Source organism: Penicillium hispanicum (genome assembly GCF_028827665.1).
Source record: "Penicillium hispanicum strain IBT 35686 chromosome Unknown utg000003l_segment0_segment0, whole genome shotgun sequence".
NCBI lineage: Eukaryota > Fungi > Ascomycota > Eurotiomycetes > Eurotiales > Aspergillaceae > Penicillium > Penicillium hispanicum.
The window spans coordinates 2,716,918-2,737,503 of NW_026623195.1; the positions used below are offsets into that span (position 1 = coordinate 2,716,918).

The following is a 20,586-nucleotide window of genomic DNA, read 5'->3' on the forward strand; positions in this document are numbered from 1 at the left end:
TAGACGTACATATTCTATGGTTTGAATTACCAGCTAACAGCGGTCCTGCTCGCTTCACCACGCTGGTTTCTTTATCAGGGGTTTGGGTCAGTTTTCTGTGGATGTTACCGTGGGCAATTGTTATGACTACGGTGTCTTTACTCGAGCGCATGTCCTGGACTTACTACGCAGTTAAATTCGGCGGAGCAATGGTATTCGATCACTTGGACGTTACTTTCACTCTCATCTGGATTTACAGACTGGTGCGAGGGAAGATCAGCACGGGGGCCCCATGAAATCTGTTCAGCCCTCATTAGAGCCCCCACAGTATGGTAGTCAGTGAGGTTTGATGTTGTCTTTGAACTCTGGCCACCGAGGTGTCGCGAAGTTTTATAAGTTTTATCTAATCGAGTTTGGCTAGGGTTACTAAATACATGCCAATTTCTAGCACTAGATGGCCACCTACATACAGTCAAGGTGCATTACATATTCAGAGCCTTAGGTGCGAGAAGGAAATATTGATATTGGTTACATATAAAGCTCGTTCCACACTATGCTAATTTCCGGTGGCCGTCGCATTCCTCTCAGCCAAACTGCCTTGCGTCCGGAAGACTGTTGAGTTGGGGACGAATTTCTCATGGACCTTGAAGATATCCATAAAGACCTCTTCCTTCTTATGCGGATCCCGTCCATAGCCACCGCCGCCAGGTGTTTGGACAATGATATGGTCACCGGCATTCATATGAGTCGTGGCTTTGCCACCCAAGCTGATAATCCTGCTCGTGCCATCGGGATACTTCCTCAGCCACAGATTCACACCTCGTTTGCCCTCGTCACCTCCAGCCATGCCGTAGGGGGCAATCACTCGTCTCTCCGAGAGAATGGAGACTTGCATGGGTAACCTAAACTCGATGTCACGGATGCACCCATCGCCACCGCGATGCCGACCGGCACCACCGCTGTCTTCGCGAATCGAGAATTCATGGAGGATGACGGGGTACCGGCGCTCAAAGATCTCGGGATCCGAGATGCGAGTGTTGGTGATGTGGGTGTGGACGCCGCTTTCACCATCCCAGTCTGCGCCAGCGCCGGATCCGCCGGCGATGGTCTCGTAGTAGCCGAAGCCCTTGATCACTTCTCCGGTGGCGGGGTCTGTACCCCCGTAGCCGAAGGTGAGGTTGTTGCATGTCCCTTGCGATGCTGCTGCTGCACGGAAGGCCTTGAAAATCAGGTCCACGATGCGCTGGGACGTTTCGACGTTTGACCCGACAGTGGCTGCTTTCAGCGAGGGCGATAGTAGGGTATTAGGCGGGCAGACCAGCTTGATTGGCTTCAGGCACCCTTGGTTGAGGGGAATATCAGACGAGATCATGGAACGAAGACAGTACTGTGTGGTTTGTTAGCAAGTTCTCGGCTCGCATCGTGTAGACGAAAGGTAGACCTACCATGATGCCAGAATACATGATTGCTGGCGGACAGTTCAAGTTTCCAAAGTGTTCCGGTCCAGTGCCGGTGAAATCAAATACCGCATCGCCAGTATCGTGGTCAACGGTGATCTTCAGCGCAAGAGGCGTTCCATCATCGAGATAGTCAATGGCTTCAAGGGGGTGGCCCTCGAATCGCTGGGCGATGATCTTGAGCAGGTCACGCGTAGCTTGACTCGAATTCTCCTGGATCGCCTTCATATAGAACTCAACAACAGGCCAGGTGTACTCCTTGATCAGAGATCGGATCAAGTGGATGCCCTTGTTGTTCGACGCAATTGCAGCCTTGAGGTCGGCGATGTTATCGCGGAGTGTGCGGGTGCCGCTCGAACCGGGGTATGAAGCTGGAATATCGACCAGGACTTCAATGAGGCCTGGCTCATCGAACTTGCCCTCTTTCACAATCTTGAAAGACTCCACTGCTGCGCCCTCTTGCCACAGCTCGGTCGAGTTAGGGGGCATCGAGCCCGGCTGAATGCCACCAATATCTGCGTGGTGGCCTCGGTTGGCCACGAAAAACAGGACCTTCGTGGGGTTCTCATCATCATCAAATACAGGCGTGGTGATAGTTAGATCGGGCAAATGCGTACCGCCAGCGCTGGGGTGGTTACTCAGAATAACGTCACCAGGCTTCAACTCCCCAGGCTTATACCGGCGCGCTTGGTATGCAATGGCATAGCTCATAGAACCCAAGTGTCCAGGGATGTGAGGGGCGTTCGCGACAAGACTGCCATCTCCAGAGAAAACAGCACAGGAGTAATCTAGGCGCTCCTTAATGTTGACAGAAATGGAAGTCTTCTGCATAGTCTGACCCATTTGCTCGGCCACACTCATGAACCGATGTCCAAACACGCTAAGCTGGACGGGGTCCACGGCATCAGTGCTGATCTCCGGCTTCTCAGTTCCTGAAATCTCAATCACCACATGCTCTGGCAAAATGATTGCTTCACTGGCAGGATCAACAATAATGGTTTGGGTTTTGTCGATGACCATGGCCGGTCCGCTGATGCGAGTACCAGCGGAGAGTTCCTTAAGCGAATACAAACCGATATCCACCCAGCCGGTCTGCTCGAAGTAGACCTTGATCTGCTTCTCTGGCTCGGTCGGAGTGGCAGGAGGTGAATTGGCGAGCTTCTTCATCTCCGCAGAAGCACTGGAAAGGGCCACATCCATGCCCTTTCCGATACTCCGAACACGGACATCATCGATCAGGATCTCGCGAGGCTGGGTGAAACCGAATTCTTGTTGGTGACGGGCAGAGAATGCGTCGCCAAATTCTGCGAAGTTATCGGGTTGAGGAATCATCAAGGCTGTGTCGCTCCCCTGGTATCGCATGTTCAAGAACAATTCATGATGGATTTGGGATTTTGTGAATCCCTGTGAGACAAGACCGGCAACACCCGCCTCTTTCAATCGTTCAAATCTCTCTTCCAGTCGAGGAATGTTATCAGTGCTGTAGGCGACCGCCTCAGGCTCCTGGTTTTCAACAACGACGTCGGCGAGAGCCATGCCATAGGCAGACAGGATACTCGAGTATCTTGGGATCAACGCTCGTCGAATACCAAGGTCTCTGGCAATAGCGACTGCGTGCTGTCCACCGGCACCACCAAAGCAGCACAAGTTGTGGGCGGCGGTCTCAAATCCCCGGCCTTCGCTGAGAGTTCGAATAGGACGAGTCATGGTTGCATTTGCGATGGAAAGGAATCCAACCGCGACCTCCTCCGCGGACAACTGAGAAGATCCATCCTTCTCGGCGTTAATGACGGCCGTCAAAGCGGCAAACTTCTCTTTCACGACGGCGATATCCAGGGGTCGGGGGAAATATTCGGGGATGATTCTTCCCAGGAAAAGATTGGCGTCCGTCACAGTCAATGGACCACCGCGTCCATAGCACGCTGGGCCGGGGTGAGCACCTGCGCTATGGGGGCCAACTTTGAACAGCCCATTTTCCCAGAAAAGCATTGATCCACCTCCCGCAGCCACGGTGTTGATGTCAAGTTGCGGTGTCTGGATAGTGACTTGCGCGATGGTGCTCTCGAAGATATGCTCAAGAGCGCCGGCATATCGAGCGACGTCGGTACTAGTACCTCCCACTGTAAAGCGTTAGCAACAGATTCACTGTGACAGGATAAGCATCGTGGTGCGGGATTTCCACTTACTATCGAACGCGAGCACCGGTGTCTTATCTTCTGCGTCATAACAGGTCCTTGACATGCCGACAACACCGCCAGCTGGTCCACTGAGCACTCCGCGCAAGCCAGAGAAGTTTGCGATTGATGTAAGTCCACCGTCCGACTGGTTGACGAAGACTTTCTTGGCGTGCTCATCTTCCAATCCACCCTTGAAACCTTTCCGGAATCCATCCAGATATTTCTGAGTCGCAGGGGAGAGATAGCCATCCGCTACAGCTGACTGACTGCGTGGTACCAGTTTGGCCATCGTCTGCAGCTCTGAAGAAACGGCCACTTTGAACCCAATATCGCGGGCAACCTTGGCAACCGCAAGCTCGTGCTCCTGGAAGGTATATGAGTGCATCAGAGCCACGGCTATGGAGCGATAGCCTTTCTCCCAGATAGCAAGCAGATCGCTTCGAACAGTTTCCAGGTTTGGCGTCTTCAACACGCGCACGACTTCCCCTGTCAATCCCCGACGCAGCTCTGGGTCCGAATCAACATCGATCGGTTTGGGATCTGGGTCCTCGGAGAACCCTTCAACTGTCACTCGCTCGTCGATCTCAACGACGGTCTCGTAGAGTTGAGAGAGGCGTTGAACGGACAAATCGAAGATATTCGGGCGGGCCTGGTTACCGATCTTGAGCAGGTCGCGGAAGCCCTTCGTGATTAAGAGAGCGACTTGCTCGCCTTTCCGCTCGAGCAGTGCATTTGTAGCGACCGTCGTGCCCATCCGGATTGACTCGACGGGGGTGAGATCGAGTAGGGTACCTCGAGGCACCGGAGACCCGCTGGCGATCTCCAGAATCTGTCGGATGCATTCTGTCGGCGCATCGTCGTACTCGTCGGGTGATTCGGACAGGACTTTGAAGATGATATCGGAGGACTGGCCTGGTATTTGCGCCCAGGCGTCAGTGAACGTGCCTCCTCGGTCGATGGCAATCCGAATCCCGGTCTGCGCCATGATGTGCTAGTGTGGATCGGGATGCGAGAAAGAAAGGAAATGTAGTTCCACCAGCAACAATGTCGCGGGACGGCCGCTGTTTATACTGGCCGAGTCTCACCGGTCGGAGAGGATGGCGACAATTCGGCATTTCTGTCATGACCCTCGGTACAACCATCGGCGACGATGTTATCGTTGCTAATCGATAGATAACCATGACCCCGGTCTGCTCTGCCATCGCAGATCCACTCGGCTGGCGGGCTAAAGAACCGAGAATGGACGATCGCCGACCGGCAAGTCCAGCCTTGAGCCGATCGCGCTCGGAGGGTGATCGCGATGATAAGCGCACCCGGAGCGTATCGACAGAGATAGTGACCGCGTAATCTCGTCAAATGCAGATATGTAACCTGTAAGCATGCCCTCTCTGCCGGTCTTGGGAGACACATGATGGCGGACAAACCAACCGTCCTCTTGGTGGAATCCACCGTCCAACAAGCCGAGCATGTCCGGCGCCAGGCGCTCGCCGACCAAGTCTCCTTCTTAACATACGACTGCGCGACCGTCGATGAATTTGTCGCTCGCCTCCAACCGGGCGGTCTCTATAGCAATGTGCACGCCATCATTCGCACCGGCTGGCTGAAAGCAGGGCCGTACGCATCTCATCGCTTGTTCACCAGCCACACCATCCCGCACTTTCCCTCCACGTTGAAGCTCATCTGCTGCAGCGGGCACGGATATGATGCGGCTGATATAGATGCGCTGACGAGTCGCGGGATCTGGTACTGTAACACGCCGAATGCATGTACAGAGGCCGTGGCCAACACGGGGCTTGCACTGGTGCTGGAGTCATTTCGATATCTGAGCTTCGCGCAGTGGTGTGCCCGATATGATTGGCAGAAGAGTCGCGACCTCGGATTGAAAGCAGTGGATCCAGCTGGGATGGTGCTGGGCGTGGTCGGACTAGGGGATATTGGGCTGTCAATAGCCCAGAAGTGCGAGGCGGCGCTGGGGATGAAGGTCGCATATCACGGCCCAAGGAGGAAGGTCGATGCTGAAGCGAGATTGCCGGGCGGCGCACAATACTACGCCAATCTGATCGACATGATTTCGGCCGTGGACTGCGTGGTGATTGCTGCTCCCTACTCCCCGTCCACACATCATCTTCTCTCTCACAAGGAATTCCAGGCGGCAAAACGCACCGGCCTTCGAGTCGTCAATGTTGCCCGGGGAAAGATGATTGACGAAGAGGCGCTGATCTCCGCTCTCGAAACGGGGGAGGTGGTTGGCGCGGGCCTTGATGTGCACGAGAACGAACCGCAGATCCATGAGAAATTGCGGGAGAATTGGATGGTGACTTTGTTGCCCCATATTGCTGTATGCTCGAGAACGAGCTGGGCCAATTTTGAAAAGCAACATTGGGACAATCTAGAGGCATTTCTAAAAACGGGGAAACCCGTCACTCCAGTCAATCAGATTACGGATTGCTAGCAACGTCAATACATGAGATATCCAGGATTTGATATCAGGAGTCCGTAATGGCCGTATTTGAGCAAGATAAGCGCCTCAGAAGCAACCGCAACCTCGGAAAGTGTAGAGTTCAGAAGGTGGTCTTAGAGGTGTCAGAATGCACTTGGAGGGCCCGTATGAGTCAGGAAATAGCTCTCTGTCTTAAGACAGCTTGTGGTGAATGCACCGTCCAAGTGCACAAACCGCTGAAAAAGGCTATTCAATCCACAATGATAGCTATGGGACAACTTCTCCCAAATGGGAATGGTGGCAGGGGCTTAAGGAACACTTATGATAACGATATATTCGGCGGGGTGCTCCACAGACTCCCAATAGCTGAACCGTCTTTTCTTCAACTCAGTTCATTCTTACAATAGCGCTAGCAGACTGTTTCATGGGTTTCAGCTCATAAAAAGCCCTCTCAGGATGAATCTCTTTCGATATCTCAAGGCTTCGGTCTGGGCCAAGCAAGAGGACGAGACCTTCGACCCTCAGGTAGGCAATACACCCGAGAAGTGTCAACGATGTTGATACTCTGATCGCTAAGATGGATGCTCGTTCGCCAAGTTGCATCTCAATTATGTTCCACCCGAGAAGAAATTTACGATGAAAGAGCTACTCCTGGATGAGAGTGATAGCACATCCCCCGTGGCAGGAACTGTGCCATTTCCCCTACTCTCCCCAGCAGGAGTGAGAGCGTACCGAAGGGCCTTGTTCCAGCAGAAAGTTATCGACCAATGCGCAAGCTCACCATTTCCAGGCACCTTGGTGTTGCGAGATGCAGCAAAACACTCAACATTCATCCAGGATTTTTGGACGCACCCAGAGACAATGAGAATTGTATCCGAGGCGGCCGGTGTACCTCTGGAAGTGGTGATGCCGACCGAGATAGGGCATACCAATATTCAGGTTGAGGGCGCCACGGTGTCTGAAATGGCCAGTAACTTGAATGTTGAGCCATCGGTGGGAAAGGAGGAGCTGAGCGACGAAGACCGCTCCTACGACCCCTTGAAAGACGAGAGATCCATAATCCCATGGCAGTGAGTAAATGGAATGCTCGTTTCACTGGATATCCGCTCATTCTATTCTACGATTAGTTACGACTCTTATCCCTACGTTTGTGTGTTGATGTTGAGTGAAACAGATGGGATGATCGGGGGTGAGACGTACATCCAAAAGGGCGATGGGACTTCTCAGAAGGTAATCTCTCAATGATTCCTTTTTTTGAAGCTTCAACTAAAAAACTCGAAGGTTGAAGGTCCGCAGATTGGCCACGCAGTCATGCTCCAAGGGGGAGAGGTAAAGCATCTAGCAGCCCGGGCCAAGGGAGTCAAGGAACGCATCTCTACCATTACTTCCTATCGATCGGCGGTCCCAACCGTTTATGATTCCAGCTTCATGACCAACATTCGGCCCTATGCGGATCTCGCCTCACTATACCCCGAGTGGACTCGATACCGCCTGCGAAAGCTAAGGGATGAGATTACTTACTACCTGGATAAAATTGAACGCGAGTCGCCTCTCACTCTTGACAGAGAAAGCCTGGACAGCCTCGTCAATCGCCAGATTGACTACTTGCAGCGAACGTCACGGCAAATGATCGCCCCTGAATACGAACAGCGAGTTCTGAAGAAATTTGGCAAGTCTGCATATTACGATGCTCCACGGATATGGGATTCTGTTCAGACTCTACCTGAATATGGGCGTTTGGCCGCAGCTGCTGATGATCAACGAAAATGGATGCCAGAGAGCATGTATTGGATGGATCTACAAAGCTCTATTGAGTCTATCCGGTTGAAACGGAGCCTTAAGAGTTCTTCTGGTATTCTTGTATGGCCAGGAACTCGGAGGTATTATATGGGAGATGAACTTTTACGTCAGGGACTGAATGAGGTCTTCTTGGACTGGTTGGCCAGTTCTGGTCTTTGGGGCCTTTATTGTGAGAGGGGGGCTTAGTGGTGAAGCGATCAATGTATCGGAGATGAACGCAGTACGAGGATCTTGAGCGTTGACAGATACTTTCGTTTGTTCAGACACATAGTAATGCTCTGGGACTATTCTCAATTTTATGAGAACAGCAAATTGCATGTTTTGCAAGAACACTAGTGGTCCACGCAACGCCTTATCACCGACCGAGAGCTTGAGTCTATGCCGGATAGATCGGCACACTTGGGTATACTTGGCTACCTATGCTTATACCAGATTATGCCTGGGACCTTGGACTTCCATCTCCGCTTGAGTGCCAGCTTTTACGTCTTTTGATGCAATATGTGGAATCAAGTATAGGGACCTGGGTGCTTGACGATTCCCCTGGTCCGCTTGAATTGTAAGATCAATTAATCAAGTGAATCCCCTTTGCGATCCGGACTGCAGAGTCTCCACTATGACAAACACTACCTAGTAGCAAAATCGCATTTCATCCGACCACATCCTGTTGTGGATTATCACCAAAGCACTCGGGGCCCGGAATCCGGGGCCCGGGGATTTCTAATCATGGATGGAGGACCGTTCAAGGTTGATTCGTTTGCAATTTCTCACGTCACTTTCCACAATATTTAAGGCTGGCGATTTCTGCCATGTACATGTAGTTTCAATGTGTCTTCCATTGAACTACACGCTCTTGAGTAGCCGACAATGAAGCAGTGGATTGTCACAGGATCCGAGGGAACCGACTCCCTACATCTCACAGATGCTCCAACTCCTGAACCAGGCGACTACGAGATTTTAGTCAAGTTCCATGCAGCATCGTTGAACTTTAGAGATTTGATGATGGTCAATGTAAGGGGGTTACAAACTGCTGATTTCCTACGCCGATGGACTTGCCAAACTAATCCCTCTAAACAGGGAACCTATTACTGGCCGAAGAAGGAGAACCTGGTTCCAGGGTTAGTCTGATGCTGCTCACCCACCAATCTACCATTATCGCACTTCTGATATTCAATGATAGCTCCGATGCTGCAGGCGAGGTCATCCAGGTGGGCCCGAAAGTCAGCAGATTCAGTGTTGGCCAGCGCGTATCGCCCATCTTCCACCTCTCGCATCTGTACGGCTCCCTCCAACCCAGTGATATGTCCTCTCAGCTGGGCTGCGTGCACGACGGCATCTTTCGCGAATACGCCGTTTTCAACGAGAGCGGGTGTGTGGAGATCCCAGCGACCCTGAGCTACCGCGAAGCCGCCACGCTCCCCTGCGCTGGATTGACAGCATGGAACTCGTTATATGGTGGCGCGAGGAAGCTGCAACCTGGCAACACAGTGCTGACCCAAGGAACGGGTGGAGTGAGTATCTTCGCGCTGCAGTTTGCCAGAATGGGCGGCGCGCAAGTCATCTCGACCACGAGTAGCGCCGAGAAGGCAGACAAACTACGAGCAGGAGGTGCGCACCTTGTTATCAACTACAAGGATGATGAAGAATGGGGCCATACTGCGAAGAAGTCATCGAGACGAGGACAGGGTGCCGAGTTTGTGGTCGAAATCGGTGGGCCGAATACTTTGGCTCAATCTCACAACGCTGTCGCTATTGACGGACAGATTGCGGTCATAGGTACCAGAGGGGGAAGTTTGAAAGATGGAAACTCTGGTCCGTCTCATGGCGCCAATATGGCTGTTGTGAGGCGGATCATGGTGGGAAGCCGCCAGCAGTTTGAGGAGATGAACGCTGCGATTGAGATCAACGATCTCAAGCCAGTCATTGATGCGACGAGTTTCCACTTTGATGATCTGAAAGAAGCGTATACTTATTTTCAAAAGGGACAGCATTATGGCAAGGTCATTGTTGATTTCGATTGAGTGGGTGATCATTGCGTCTTCTGGACTGTGCAGTCGCCATACTATCAAGGTAGGATTGCACGGATCAAAATTTATAGAAATAAAGGTTCAGCATATCCGTTCCATCATTGTACCAATATCCATCCCTGACATAGCCGTCGTAGAAGCATCGAGGGATTTTGCCATCATTCGTGGTTGCCGTCATGTCAATTGTGCCATTTCCATTCATGTAGCAATCGATCAGAGAAACATAGTATGCCTGGATGTTCTTTTAGCGTGGTACCGAGACATCTTTCTTCATATTTCCTCACCTTCAGATCGAAGCCATAAGTATCAGTCAGTTTCGTATAGATCTTGTTGTCAAACTTGTTGTTGCTGTTATAAGGCGACAGCCAAGCATCGGACACACACTAACTCAGTCAATACAACCCTGGAAGCTTTCAGTGGCTAAGGGAATTGCTTACTGTCGAGGGGTCATTATCCTGGCAGTCATGAGTCTCGCCTGGCTTGGACAAGTAGAAGCAGCGGTACACTCCGCTCTTGGCCTCAAGCCAGTACGCTCCCGTCATAGTGCATTCTTTCTCTGAGACATCCTGCTCGCCCACAAGGACATACCATGCTGTCTTCATGGCAATGTCTACCAATTTTTTCTCCTAAATATACGCTGTGAGTGACGTTGGTAGTAGAGTTATAGGATCATTCAAGACATACCACATTTTCGGCAAACATATCGTATGCCGAGACAAAGGATGAGTTATCCTTGTTCTCGTCCAGAAGGATAGTGTTGTCCGAGAAAAATCGGGCTGTGGCGTGCTGGAGGGTCGACTCGGTGTAGATGGGAAGGGTATCAGGATTCCCATTGCCAGTGGCATTTTGCGAAACGCTAGCAACGTAGTTGCCGGCAGCCCCGACGACATTCCTCAGCGTATTCTCCACGGACGTCTTATCGACCTGATCACCACTGCTCTCCGTATTACCGATCTCAGTGAGACCACCGGAAGCAAAGCCCACCATGCCTCGAAGAGGCTTGCTCAGGTCAACCCCAGTTGCAATGCCTCCGGCCATCGTGAAGGCGGCAGAGATCCACTTGGCCCATTTTGCATCAGGCGACGTGGAGGAAAAGTCCTTGGCGATCTGATCAATTGAGAGGCCATCCAGCCATCCAGTCCAGAGCAGCTTGTCATGCACCACATTGATCTTGCTGTGTAGCAAGCTGACTGACCGGAACACCCAGTATGCCTGTTCATCCGGGTATTCGGAGCACATGTCGTTGGGACTGCAGTCACTGCCAATATCACCACAGCCCGTCAGGGGGGATGCGCCCTCATTGGGAAACTCGATATCCCACAACTTGTTCACCCAGTCCTTTTCACCACTCGACATTGAACCGAGCATGAGATCCAACCAATCAATAGCACCGGTCGAGTCAAGGAGCTTCTGCACGCCGCCGGTGCTCGCTGTATCGCCAGCAGTGCATGTCTTGGACGTTGATGTTGAGTGGGAAGATGTAGACGAAGACTTCGTACTGCTGGAAGAAGTGGTCTTCACGGTCGATGAAGTTGCAGTGCTTCGGGAAACGCGTGTGGATGACGCCTTAGCACTGCTGGACGCGGTGCGCGTCTTGGCGGTTGATGGTGTTGCAGTGCTTCGGGGAGTGTGAGTAGATGAAGGCGTAATTCGTACGGATACACTGGAAGAGGAGCTGTTTCGTGCAAGAACACGATGAGCAGGACTGGCAGCAGCAGTTGCCGCCAGGGCCACTGTAGCAACGAGGCCAAACCCACGCATGATATCGAATGGTTGGTGTAGGGAATTGACAAAGTGGCTTCCGATTTGGATTCCAGAATCTTGCTACAGGTGGCCTCAATGTCCTTTCCAGCTCATATATATATTTTTTTAAATGTGGTCCGAAATTGCATTCCACTGTCGATGCCGTAGAGTTGTTAGACTAAACAAAAAATGGCAAAGAAGAGGGTCTTCGTTTCCGCCGGGATCATCAGCTTACGTGCTACTAGGTAACATCAAAAACTACTCGAAGCCGATACGTATGAAAGGCCATGGTAAGAGTCTCTAGATCGTTGCTATCCCCAACGCGTTAATTTGCCAAGGCAGATGGCGGGATCGGAAGCATCTTGGGGCGGAACGATCGCAAATGTCTTCTAGTTCCTCAAAGCCGGGCTGGCGCCTAACTCGCTAGGTTACTATGACAGCTGCGTGTGAGCTAAGTGGTAAATGTGATTGGATGCTTCACCTTGAAACAAGGCCCAAGGTGGTATAACCGGGCGTATAAGCACTAACAGGAATGCGGCCAGACAGCCCAGGGGTATCGATTGACGAGCTTGACAATATCTGATAGCCAGCGATATCTTATATAGCGTACACGTGCGAGTCACGCACAATAATAAAGTCGCGAAGGATCTGTTTAGCGGATATTTAGGGCGCATTAATGCTTGTTGGTATAGCATAATCGTCTAGGTAAGCGCTAGCATCGGAGAGTGAATGGGGCCAATACTAGCCAACCGCAACTTCATCGCCAATGCGATAGGTTTCGCAATGCACGTGGAGTCAGTCGGTGATATCGAGGAAAAGCGGCCCCGTCCAAGCGTTTGATACCTCCTGCTCAGGAACGCGAAATCGGGCTGAAGTGGAAAAGAATCCACTGGGGCTTTCGGCTCAAAGAGTCTGACCCACATGATTCTAGCTGCCTTCGATTTCGACATGCAGGAGCTCGAAGAGAATAATTTAAACTGACCTTCAATCATGAAGGCCTGTCAATATACTCAATGGTCAGATATGACGGCGTTGGAAATGTCTTTTGACTGTCTAGCGGACATACCTAAGTATGATTCTAGAGTTGCTCTCAATGGACCAGACTACAGTAACAGAAGGAAATTGGTTTATATTGGGCATTTATACTCTGCACTCTGAATCGAGGACCATTTTAACAGTAATATACCATTATCGCGCACACAGAAAGCGATATTCTCTCGTAATCAATATTTCTCGTTGGTTTGTGAATCGGAAATGGCCCCGGGGGCCATGGATGGAGACTCGCTTCTTCGATACTACAGCTCAGGCGAAGGTTTCCGGCAACAGATCTTCGTTTCCTTCATTTTCCCCTTTCAAAGCCCTTCCACCGCTCTATGACGTACTTGGTAGTCGTTCGTGTCTAGAAAGGGCATGTTTGGAGCGGTCGGGCACATTTAGCATTAACCCTCCCACTGCACCGTCTTAGGGGTATGACTAAAAATAATAACTTTTTGGAAATTTCCTGTGTGCTCAAATTCAACCTGAGTCTTTGCCTAGGTAACTAGTGTTTGCTTTGGTTTCTGATAAGATCATTAAAGCAGAATGAAACCGTGGGAGGCAGAGATTCATTTGGGTGAATACTACGCGCTCATCCTTTCCTGTCAAAGTACACAGCAATGCAACCTTGGCTTGGACGCACAAAGGTACCTAAGTATCTTTCTGCTTAGTATGCAAGTATATCTCAGTGTGACTGGGTCTCAGTGCAGTAAGCTCCCACCGGTCCAGAATTCTTCCTCCGGCTGTTGTCGCATCCAGTCACAATATCGCCCTGAATTCGTATGTCACCATCGACACAATTATATTGTGCTCATCCGAGAAAGCAGACCATGCCCCGAATCCGACATAATCCTCATGGCCAGTACCAGCGCCCTTGGCCTGCCGCCACTGGCAAGGACGTGCAGGAGTACACCATTTCCTCCTCCAGCAGCAGGAAGTGTTCGTAATCCGAGGTAGATTTTGACCCGGATGAAGAATTTCGGTCAGATGAAACATGGTAACCAACAGGTCGGAAAGAATAAAAGGCCGGACGGTTTTCGCTGTCGTGCGAGCATCCGTGAACTTTCGGTATGCGGTTCGTTGGCATCGTCATGCTTCTAAAAGTCCCTAGTCCCTCTCCAACGTTGGAGTATCCTCCTAGAAACTCAAAATAAGACCTTCCTGGCCGCATTGATTCCTCCAAGATCCCAGCGCTGCGGCGCCGTCTTCTCCATCCAGACCGACCAGTCCCCCCAGAAAGCCGGCCGCATGATCTGCGCATACTCCCAGTACTCAGGATACCACCCCGCCGATTCCCAGTCGAGAATGCCGGTGATATTGTTGTGCTCGTCTACCATGACATTACAGTGGAGATACCGCTCGTGAATCCTCGCACGCAGCTCGGAGTCACTCGAAAGTGGTCGAGGGGGCTCTTTTAGATCCTCTAGCATCGGGTCCCGGGATGGAGAGCCACCCGCGGCACACTGATACGGACCTTCAAGCTCTTGTGGACGGGCGATCCCTCGGACTTTCGAGATCAGGTTCCACAGTTGAAGACAGATCGACTCTTTAGAGTGATGGTCGAGCGTGTCTCATCTCTGCTCCAGAGGGACCCCCGGAATGATAGTCATCCCGATCATTCCTTCTGGTGGGCGAAAATCTGGCTTGAAAAAGTCCCTCCGATCAGTCACTCGATCCTCTGAGCTGAAATCGGTGAAATGACTTCAGGAACCGGAACATCGGTATGTTTCAAGACAAGTCTCAATGCTTCGGCTTCGGCAGATCGCACTCCAAACCCTGACTTGGTCACCCAGGAGAAGTCCCACTCAAGTACAAGCCTGCCCATCTGTTTGTCGAGCACAGTAACGACCTCTTGGCCAGCTGGAAGGCTGAGTGGATCCACAGACGACGGACATGTTAATAAAGTGTTGCCGTCCTTGATGTATCGGTGCCCCTTGTGAAGATTTTTTTGTTCATAGGGAAGCCCCGTTGAAGATTGGATCATCTTGCCGGAACTCTCTTGATCGCTTGATCTAGCCGTCGTGTTTACTGGAAATCCGACAAAGTTCTTATCTCCTTGGGTGGGGAAAACAGGATATGATAGTGAGGTCGCAGAGCGAGAGCTGCTCAGAGAGAATTGCCAAGCTGGTTGAAATGAGGATCATTCCAACTGCCAAATTTCAAATGGCCAGGTCCATGCAGCAACTGGGTTGAGAGAGGTGCGCCACGTCAGGGTTTTCCATGGGGACGTGAGGAGAGATAGCGCCGCCGGGGGAATTCCCCTCATCCTGCATGAGCTTCGCGGAGTTGTTCCGGGGCCCCGACATATTGGGCCACGGCGTGTGCAAAGATCGAATCACCATTTTCCCGTCGGTTATTTGGCTCGGAGAATCCCGCATCAACATCGTTCGCTGGTGGCTGCGGTTGGTGGAAAGCCAGCGTGCGGATTGCCTTCAGCGTCTCCGACACAATGCAGCCCAACCATCCCAAGCGGCTCTCCCTGAACACTCGACTCTTGGAGCTCACGATTTTCCAAGGGAAAAAAACTCTCAGCATGAGCATCTCGCAGGCCCCGACGCCGCTGTCGCGACTGCTCCCACCGCTCATCCTGGGCGGCGCGGGCTTCAGTCACCAGGTGTCCCGGAATCCCAGTTCGGCGCAAGCACTACAAGTACTCAAGCGCGCTTTTCAACTCGGCCTGCGCGCCATCGACACCTCGGCCTACTACCACCCATCAGAGATTGTTCTCGGAGAAGCACTCGCGCATCCGGACATCACAGAGCACTACACTCGCGACCAGTATCTTTTGATGACCAAAGCCGGGCGCATCAGCGCCAACCATTTCGACTATTCCCCGACTTGGATTCGACAGTCCGTCCTACGCTCCCTCGAGCGGCTAGGGACACACTATCTGGATGTGGTCTTTTGCCATGATGTGGAATTCGTCCTCGAGGAAGAGGCGATGGAAGCCGTGGGCGTCTTGTTCGACATGGTTCGCGAGGGACACATCAAATACATTGGAATCTCGGGATATCGAATCGACATACTAACCCGACTCGCCCAGCGCGTCGCAGAGCAATACTCCCAACCTCTAGACGTCGTGCAAAGCTGGGCCCAGTTAACGCTGCAGAACGACCGACTGGCGGGTGAGGGCCTGGAAGCCTTTCGGCGAGCCGGTGTCTCGTGTGTGTGCAGCTCCAGCCCATTAGCCATTGGCCTTCTCCGCGACAATGGTGTCCCAGTTGGTGATCTTGGCGACTTTCACCCAGCACCAGCAGGCCTGCGTAGCGCCGCGAAAAGAGCGGCTGAATATGTCGCCGCGCGAGGGGAGTCACTTGCTGGGCTTGCCTTGAGGTACTCCATTCGTCGGGCTCAAATGGAGTCGTCGCTGGAGTTCCGTGTCACGACTATCATGGGGATCACCGCCGTGTCTGAGCTAGAAGCGAACCTTGAGATGGCCCGTCGGGTTCTTCGGGACTCAGACGAGTCAGGCTTGCTCTGGGCTACCGATGCCGTCTGTACAGCGGGAGATCCACATCATGGCCATGAAGAGGAAGCCTTGTATACGGCGGTGCAAGATATTTTAGGACCGTGGCGAAATTACAGCTTTCCGAGTCCTGGAGATGGGTGGGATGTGGCTACTAAACAGCCTGTGCCTACATAGGTACGAAGTTGGGACGCTTATTCTTGGTTCATTCAAGGGACTTCTTACTTTGAGCCGAGTTGACTCTCAGATATGGATATTGTATATCCGTCTACATATATCCCACTGTGCAACATCCAGAGTACATCCTGGGGAGCATAAATTAGGAACTCGATTTCGCCCAATCCTGCAAGATTCACTCGTCCTCGCCCTCGTCTTCATCCTCATCCTCCACCTCATCCTGCACGCTATCCGTTTCCCGCTCCATCCCGCTGGACACAACTTCCAGGAAAGGTGGCTCGTCCACTACCTCGTAAGCCAGGGTCAAATCATGATTCACGTCTCTTTCATACCAGCCGCTCAGCCAGTCCAAGCAATCCTCGAGGCCGCGGAATACTTTGTTTACAAAATATTGGCCGCCCCTTGAATAAAACAGCCTCCACGTCCACTCTAGCCCTTGCTGTAGATGGTAACAGTATGCATAAGCACACCACATCTGAGGACTGCGATCCACCAAGAATGCAGTCTTGAAATCCCACCCGTGGTCATTGGGCGGCGGGACGGTGAAGCCACACCGTTGAATTGCTCCCGCCACATCAGTGTCAAGACCAAAAGATCTTTCTGTGTAAGTATTAGCGACCCTCTGTCAGTCCATGGATCCATTATCGATCACTCACGCGCCGCGTCTGGCCAGGAACAGACAGTGTCGTTGTCTCGAGGTCGGGCTCGCATAAGACTATCCGTCCGCCCCCACGCGCCTCGTCACCACTTGGAGCCTTCTCACTCATTTCCTTCCTGTGTTCACGGCATATCTGCACATTCAAGCACCCACCCAATGGATTCTGCGATACAAATTCCGTTGCAATCCTCCACGACTGTCCCGGGTGGGCAAGATGGCTCGAAATTATCATCCACTTCTTCACGGCCCAGTGATACGCGCATACATCTCCGCAGCTGTACTTTTTGTCGCGCACGCAAGATTAAATGTGATCGCCAAGCGCCCTGTAAGGGATGTACTCGTGTCGGTGCTCAATGCATCTATCCGCCTGGGCCAGGCAGAGCTCCTAAGCAACCACGCCGGGGTATAGATCCCCGGGTGCTCGACCGGCTGTCACGTCTCGAGACTCTGATGAGACGCATGAGTAGTGAGGTTGCAGACAGCCAACCCCAGGATGCGTCATCTCCATTGCAAAAAGCAGGGATGCAACCAACCTCAGAGACGGGAGACAACACAGCTCCAGTAGAGCAACGGTTTGGTCGGCTGGTGATCGATGACACGCGCAGTTGCTATGTGAGCAATATTCTTTGGGCAAGTCTGGGTGATGAAGTATGTCCACCTTCAGCGCACCTTACTATCGCAGCCTAACCATCTTGATGTAGATTGAGGAGCTACGCGACTTGCTTCATGAGCCTACGTCAGACATGGAAGAGGAAGAATGTGACGTGCCCGTGGATAACTCTGTTTTGGAGTCTTCCACGTCCTCGGGCTGCAATGCTGCCATCATGGGATTTCAGACTCTCGCTCAGTCCCTGCTTTCATACCACCCCTCGGTGTCCCAGTCGGTCGCTCTGCTGGAAATTTTCAAAGATAATGTTGCACTTCTAGTCCGCATTTTCCACATGCCAACGTTGATCAACACCTTCTGGGATGCCATAGCATCGCTCGACACGGTTGACCGAGACACTGAGGCTTTGCTGTTTTCCATCTACTACTCAGCTGTCATTAGCATGGAGCCACAGCAATGCGAGTCGCTGCTGGGTATTTCACAGGCGGCCGCGCTCAAGCACTACCAGTTTGCCACCCAGCAAGCAATAGCCCGAGCAGATGTGTTGAATACCCAAAGCATGGTCCTTCTGCAAGCCGTGGTACTTTTCTTGACGGCCTTGCGCAATAAAGATGCCTCCCGAACAGTCTGGTCTCTCACTGCACTCGTATTTCACATCGCCCGAGCCATGGGCCTGCACCGCGATGGCTCTTCCTTTGGCTTACGGCCGCTTGAGACAGAGCTTCGCCGACGGCTTTGGTGGTATATCTGCTTGTTGGACATTCGGTCAGCGGAATACCATGGGTGTGAGCCCATCGTCCATGATTCCATGTTCGACACTCAACTGCCGCTGAACGTGAACGACAGCGACCTGAGAGCTGAAATGACGGAACCTCCAGCCGAAAGGGAAGGCGCCACCGAGATGACCTTCTGCCTTGTTCGTTGCGAAATCACTCGTCTCGTATGGAAGATAGGCTATATGTCACCCAACATGCAGAGTCCAAATCGTGTCGAGGAGCTCAGTCTGGAGAGTCGGGCAGCTCTGGCTCAAGACCTGCAAGACCGCCTGGAAGAGCATTACTTGAAGTACTGCAATGTCAACATTCCCTTCTTCAGACTTTGTGTTACAGTGGCTTGGATCATCATTTTCCGCACTTGGCTAGTCGTTTATTATCCGCCCAGTCAAAAGGACAAGACCGCCGATTTACCAAGCAATATCCGGGACCAGCTCTTTCTCACGTCAATCAAAACACTCAAACTATCAAATGATTTGATCATCAACACCGACATTAGTAGATGGTTGTGGCACTCGAAGGCTCATATGCAGTGGCATGCCATAGCTTTTGCCCTGTCAGAAATTTGTGTGCGCCCACCGAGCGAGGACTGCGATCGTGCGTGGGCATATGTACGGGCAATCTATGATCTTTGGAAGATGAAGGATCACAAAGGCAATTTTTGGCGACCGATCAACCGCCTGATGGCGAAAGCTCAATATGTCCGCGAGTTGCAACAGGCAAAGAACCCACGCTCTGCGCACCACTCGCAAGTAGCCAGCACGGCCACGGAACAGCCTAGCTATTCGACGCTGGACCTGCCGAATTCTTTTCTCAGCACCTCGGAGACACCGGGGTCTCCGAGCAGCACAACATCCTCGAGACTGAATCAGCATGCTCTCTTTACAGATGCAGGAGACTCCACGCTTGGAATATCCCTCCAGGAAGATTTCTTCGATGCGACCATGTGCTTTCCAGTTTTTCCCGACGATCCCATGTCAGGCTAGGCCCGAAACCAGGCCAGGCGTCAAATCAGGAGGACAGTTGTGGGTGGGGCAGGGTGCAGTCGACCCATATATTAACCAGATGGGGTTAGTGTGGATTAAGCGAGCTGTCCCCTGCTATAAATACCACTAGTTTTCTAACTTACCTTCCGTCTTATTTCTCTACTAAACGTCTCCCGAATATTCCTCCTTCCTCTGCCCTTCCTCTGCTAGATCACTGTAAAAAAAATCAAAAAAACCCCTAAAAAATATTAATTATATAGCTAAACTAGCCTTCTATATACTATATTTAATTTTAGATTAGAATTCTAAATTAATAAATATTATTTTATATAAATCTAAGCTATAGATATCTAGTAGATATTTACCAGATATCTAGTAAGCGTTTGTTACGACCTCGGCCCTCGCAGGACAGCACACATTCTATGATCCTGCGTACCGCACGCACCCATAGTCTATATGGGCCGCCGTACCGCGCAGGGATTTACACCCCTGCGCACACACAGATAGCACTCTAGCGATTAGTTTACACTCAGAATCGAGTTATTGGTTTCTTCACTCTAATCCTTTTATCATCTCATCAGACTGCCTTGCAGAGCCAGTCCAAATAGCGTTTAAGAGATATTAAACTAGAAGTTAAGTAAAGACTGAGATATATATATATATATATATATATATATCTAGAATATATATAAATATATAATATAAGTAAGAGATATTTATAGTTATTTTAGTCTATCTACCTTTTTTTAAGCCTTTAATATCTTTTTCTTTAGCTTTAACTCCTCTAACTAAAATTATTTCTTCTTAATAGCCCTATATTTAGTCTGCTCTGTTAAAGAAGAGGAGTATAGGTGATTAATAAAGATAAATAATCAGATATCTACTAGATGTCTCCTAGATATCTTACCTTTGTTCTTATATTGAAGATAACCTTTATGTTGATGTTGAATGGGAGCGGTACTACAGTATTTGTGGGAAATATAAAACTCGCCTATCCTAAACTGGACTAGTATGTAATTATTTACCAGGACAGTCGAAATTCACCTTCCAAATCAGGCTAGTCTACTGCACCCTGCCCCATAACCAACTGTCCAGGTAAACCGACAACTCGGCCGAGAGCTCTCACCAAGGGGGGTTAGAATAGGTGGACGAAGTGCTTCTATCCACAATGAGGACTGAACTACCGGCGAGTTGAAGCCTTATGCCAACTCCTGTCATTCTGGTATCTGAACTTGCGCTTATAACGGCCTGATCCGAGTGGCTC

General features: G+C 51.2%; 9 protein-coding genes across 9 annotated transcripts; 6 read left to right on the plus strand and 3 right to left on the minus strand.

The window, feature by feature from the left end:
- Positions 1–535: 535 nt before the first annotated feature.
- On the minus strand, positions 536–4,598 carry N7459_003458 (uncharacterized protein; the record flags this gene model as incomplete). The annotated part of the gene is made up of 3 exons (XM_056942642.1): positions 536–1,366; positions 1,425–3,556; positions 3,623–4,598. The coding sequence occupies 3 exons, from the start codon at positions 4,596–4,598 to the stop codon at positions 536–538; spliced, it is 3,939 nt and encodes a 1,312-aa protein (XP_056802525.1).
- A 426-nt stretch (positions 4,599–5,024) lies between these two features.
- N7459_003459 (D-mandelate dehydrogenase-like dehydrogenase) lies at positions 5,025–6,065 on the plus strand (the record flags this gene model as incomplete). The annotated part of the gene is made up of 1 exon (XM_056942643.1): positions 5,025–6,065. One exon carries the CDS (start codon positions 5,025–5,027, stop codon positions 6,063–6,065), a length of 1,041 nt encoding a protein of 346 aa, XP_056802526.1.
- Positions 6,066–6,509: 444 nt separating this feature from the next.
- N7459_003460 (uncharacterized protein) lies at positions 6,510–8,039 on the plus strand (the record flags this gene model as incomplete). Its single annotated transcript, XM_056942644.1, has 4 exons — positions 6,510–6,578; positions 6,651–7,123; positions 7,181–7,283; positions 7,335–8,039. 4 exons carry the CDS (start codon positions 6,510–6,512, stop codon positions 8,037–8,039), a joined length of 1,350 nt encoding a protein of 449 aa, XP_056802527.1.
- Positions 8,040–8,717: 678 nt separating this feature from the next.
- N7459_003461 (zinc-dependent alcohol dehydrogenase family protein) lies at positions 8,718–9,871 on the plus strand (the record flags this gene model as incomplete). Its single annotated transcript, XM_056942645.1, has 3 exons — positions 8,718–8,861; positions 8,928–8,968; positions 9,031–9,871. The coding sequence occupies 3 exons, from the start codon at positions 8,718–8,720 to the stop codon at positions 9,869–9,871; spliced, it is 1,026 nt and encodes a 341-aa protein (XP_056802528.1).
- Positions 9,872–11,114: 1,243 nt separating this feature from the next.
- On the plus strand, positions 11,115–11,510 carry N7459_003462 (uncharacterized protein; the record flags this gene model as incomplete). The annotated part of the gene is made up of 1 exon (XM_056942646.1): positions 11,115–11,510. The coding sequence occupies one exon, from the start codon at positions 11,115–11,117 to the stop codon at positions 11,508–11,510; it is 396 nt and encodes a 131-aa protein (XP_056802529.1).
- A 2,290-nt stretch (positions 11,511–13,800) lies between these two features.
- On the minus strand, positions 13,801–14,085 carry N7459_003463 (uncharacterized protein; the record flags this gene model as incomplete). The annotated part of the gene is made up of 1 exon (XM_056942647.1): positions 13,801–14,085. One exon carries the CDS (start codon positions 14,083–14,085, stop codon positions 13,801–13,803), a length of 285 nt encoding a protein of 94 aa, XP_056802530.1.
- A 1,019-nt stretch (positions 14,086–15,104) lies between these two features.
- Positions 15,105–16,298, plus strand: N7459_003464 (uncharacterized protein; the record flags this gene model as incomplete). The annotated part of the gene is made up of 1 exon (XM_056942648.1): positions 15,105–16,298. The coding sequence occupies one exon, from the start codon at positions 15,105–15,107 to the stop codon at positions 16,296–16,298; it is 1,194 nt and encodes a 397-aa protein (XP_056802531.1).
- A 175-nt stretch (positions 16,299–16,473) lies between these two features.
- Positions 16,474–17,065, minus strand: N7459_003465 (uncharacterized protein; the record flags this gene model as incomplete). The annotated part of the gene is made up of 3 exons (XM_056942649.1): positions 16,474–16,583; positions 16,817–16,898; positions 16,955–17,065. The coding sequence occupies 3 exons, from the start codon at positions 17,063–17,065 to the stop codon at positions 16,474–16,476; spliced, it is 303 nt and encodes a 100-aa protein (XP_056802532.1).
- Positions 17,066–17,112: 47 nt separating this feature from the next.
- Positions 17,113–19,322, plus strand: N7459_003466 (Zn(II)2Cys6 transcription factor; the record flags this gene model as incomplete). The annotated part of the gene is made up of 2 exons (XM_056942650.1): positions 17,113–17,604; positions 17,658–19,322. The coding sequence occupies 2 exons, from the start codon at positions 17,113–17,115 to the stop codon at positions 19,320–19,322; spliced, it is 2,157 nt and encodes a 718-aa protein (XP_056802533.1).
- Between the last annotated feature and the right edge of the window lie 1,264 nt (positions 19,323–20,586).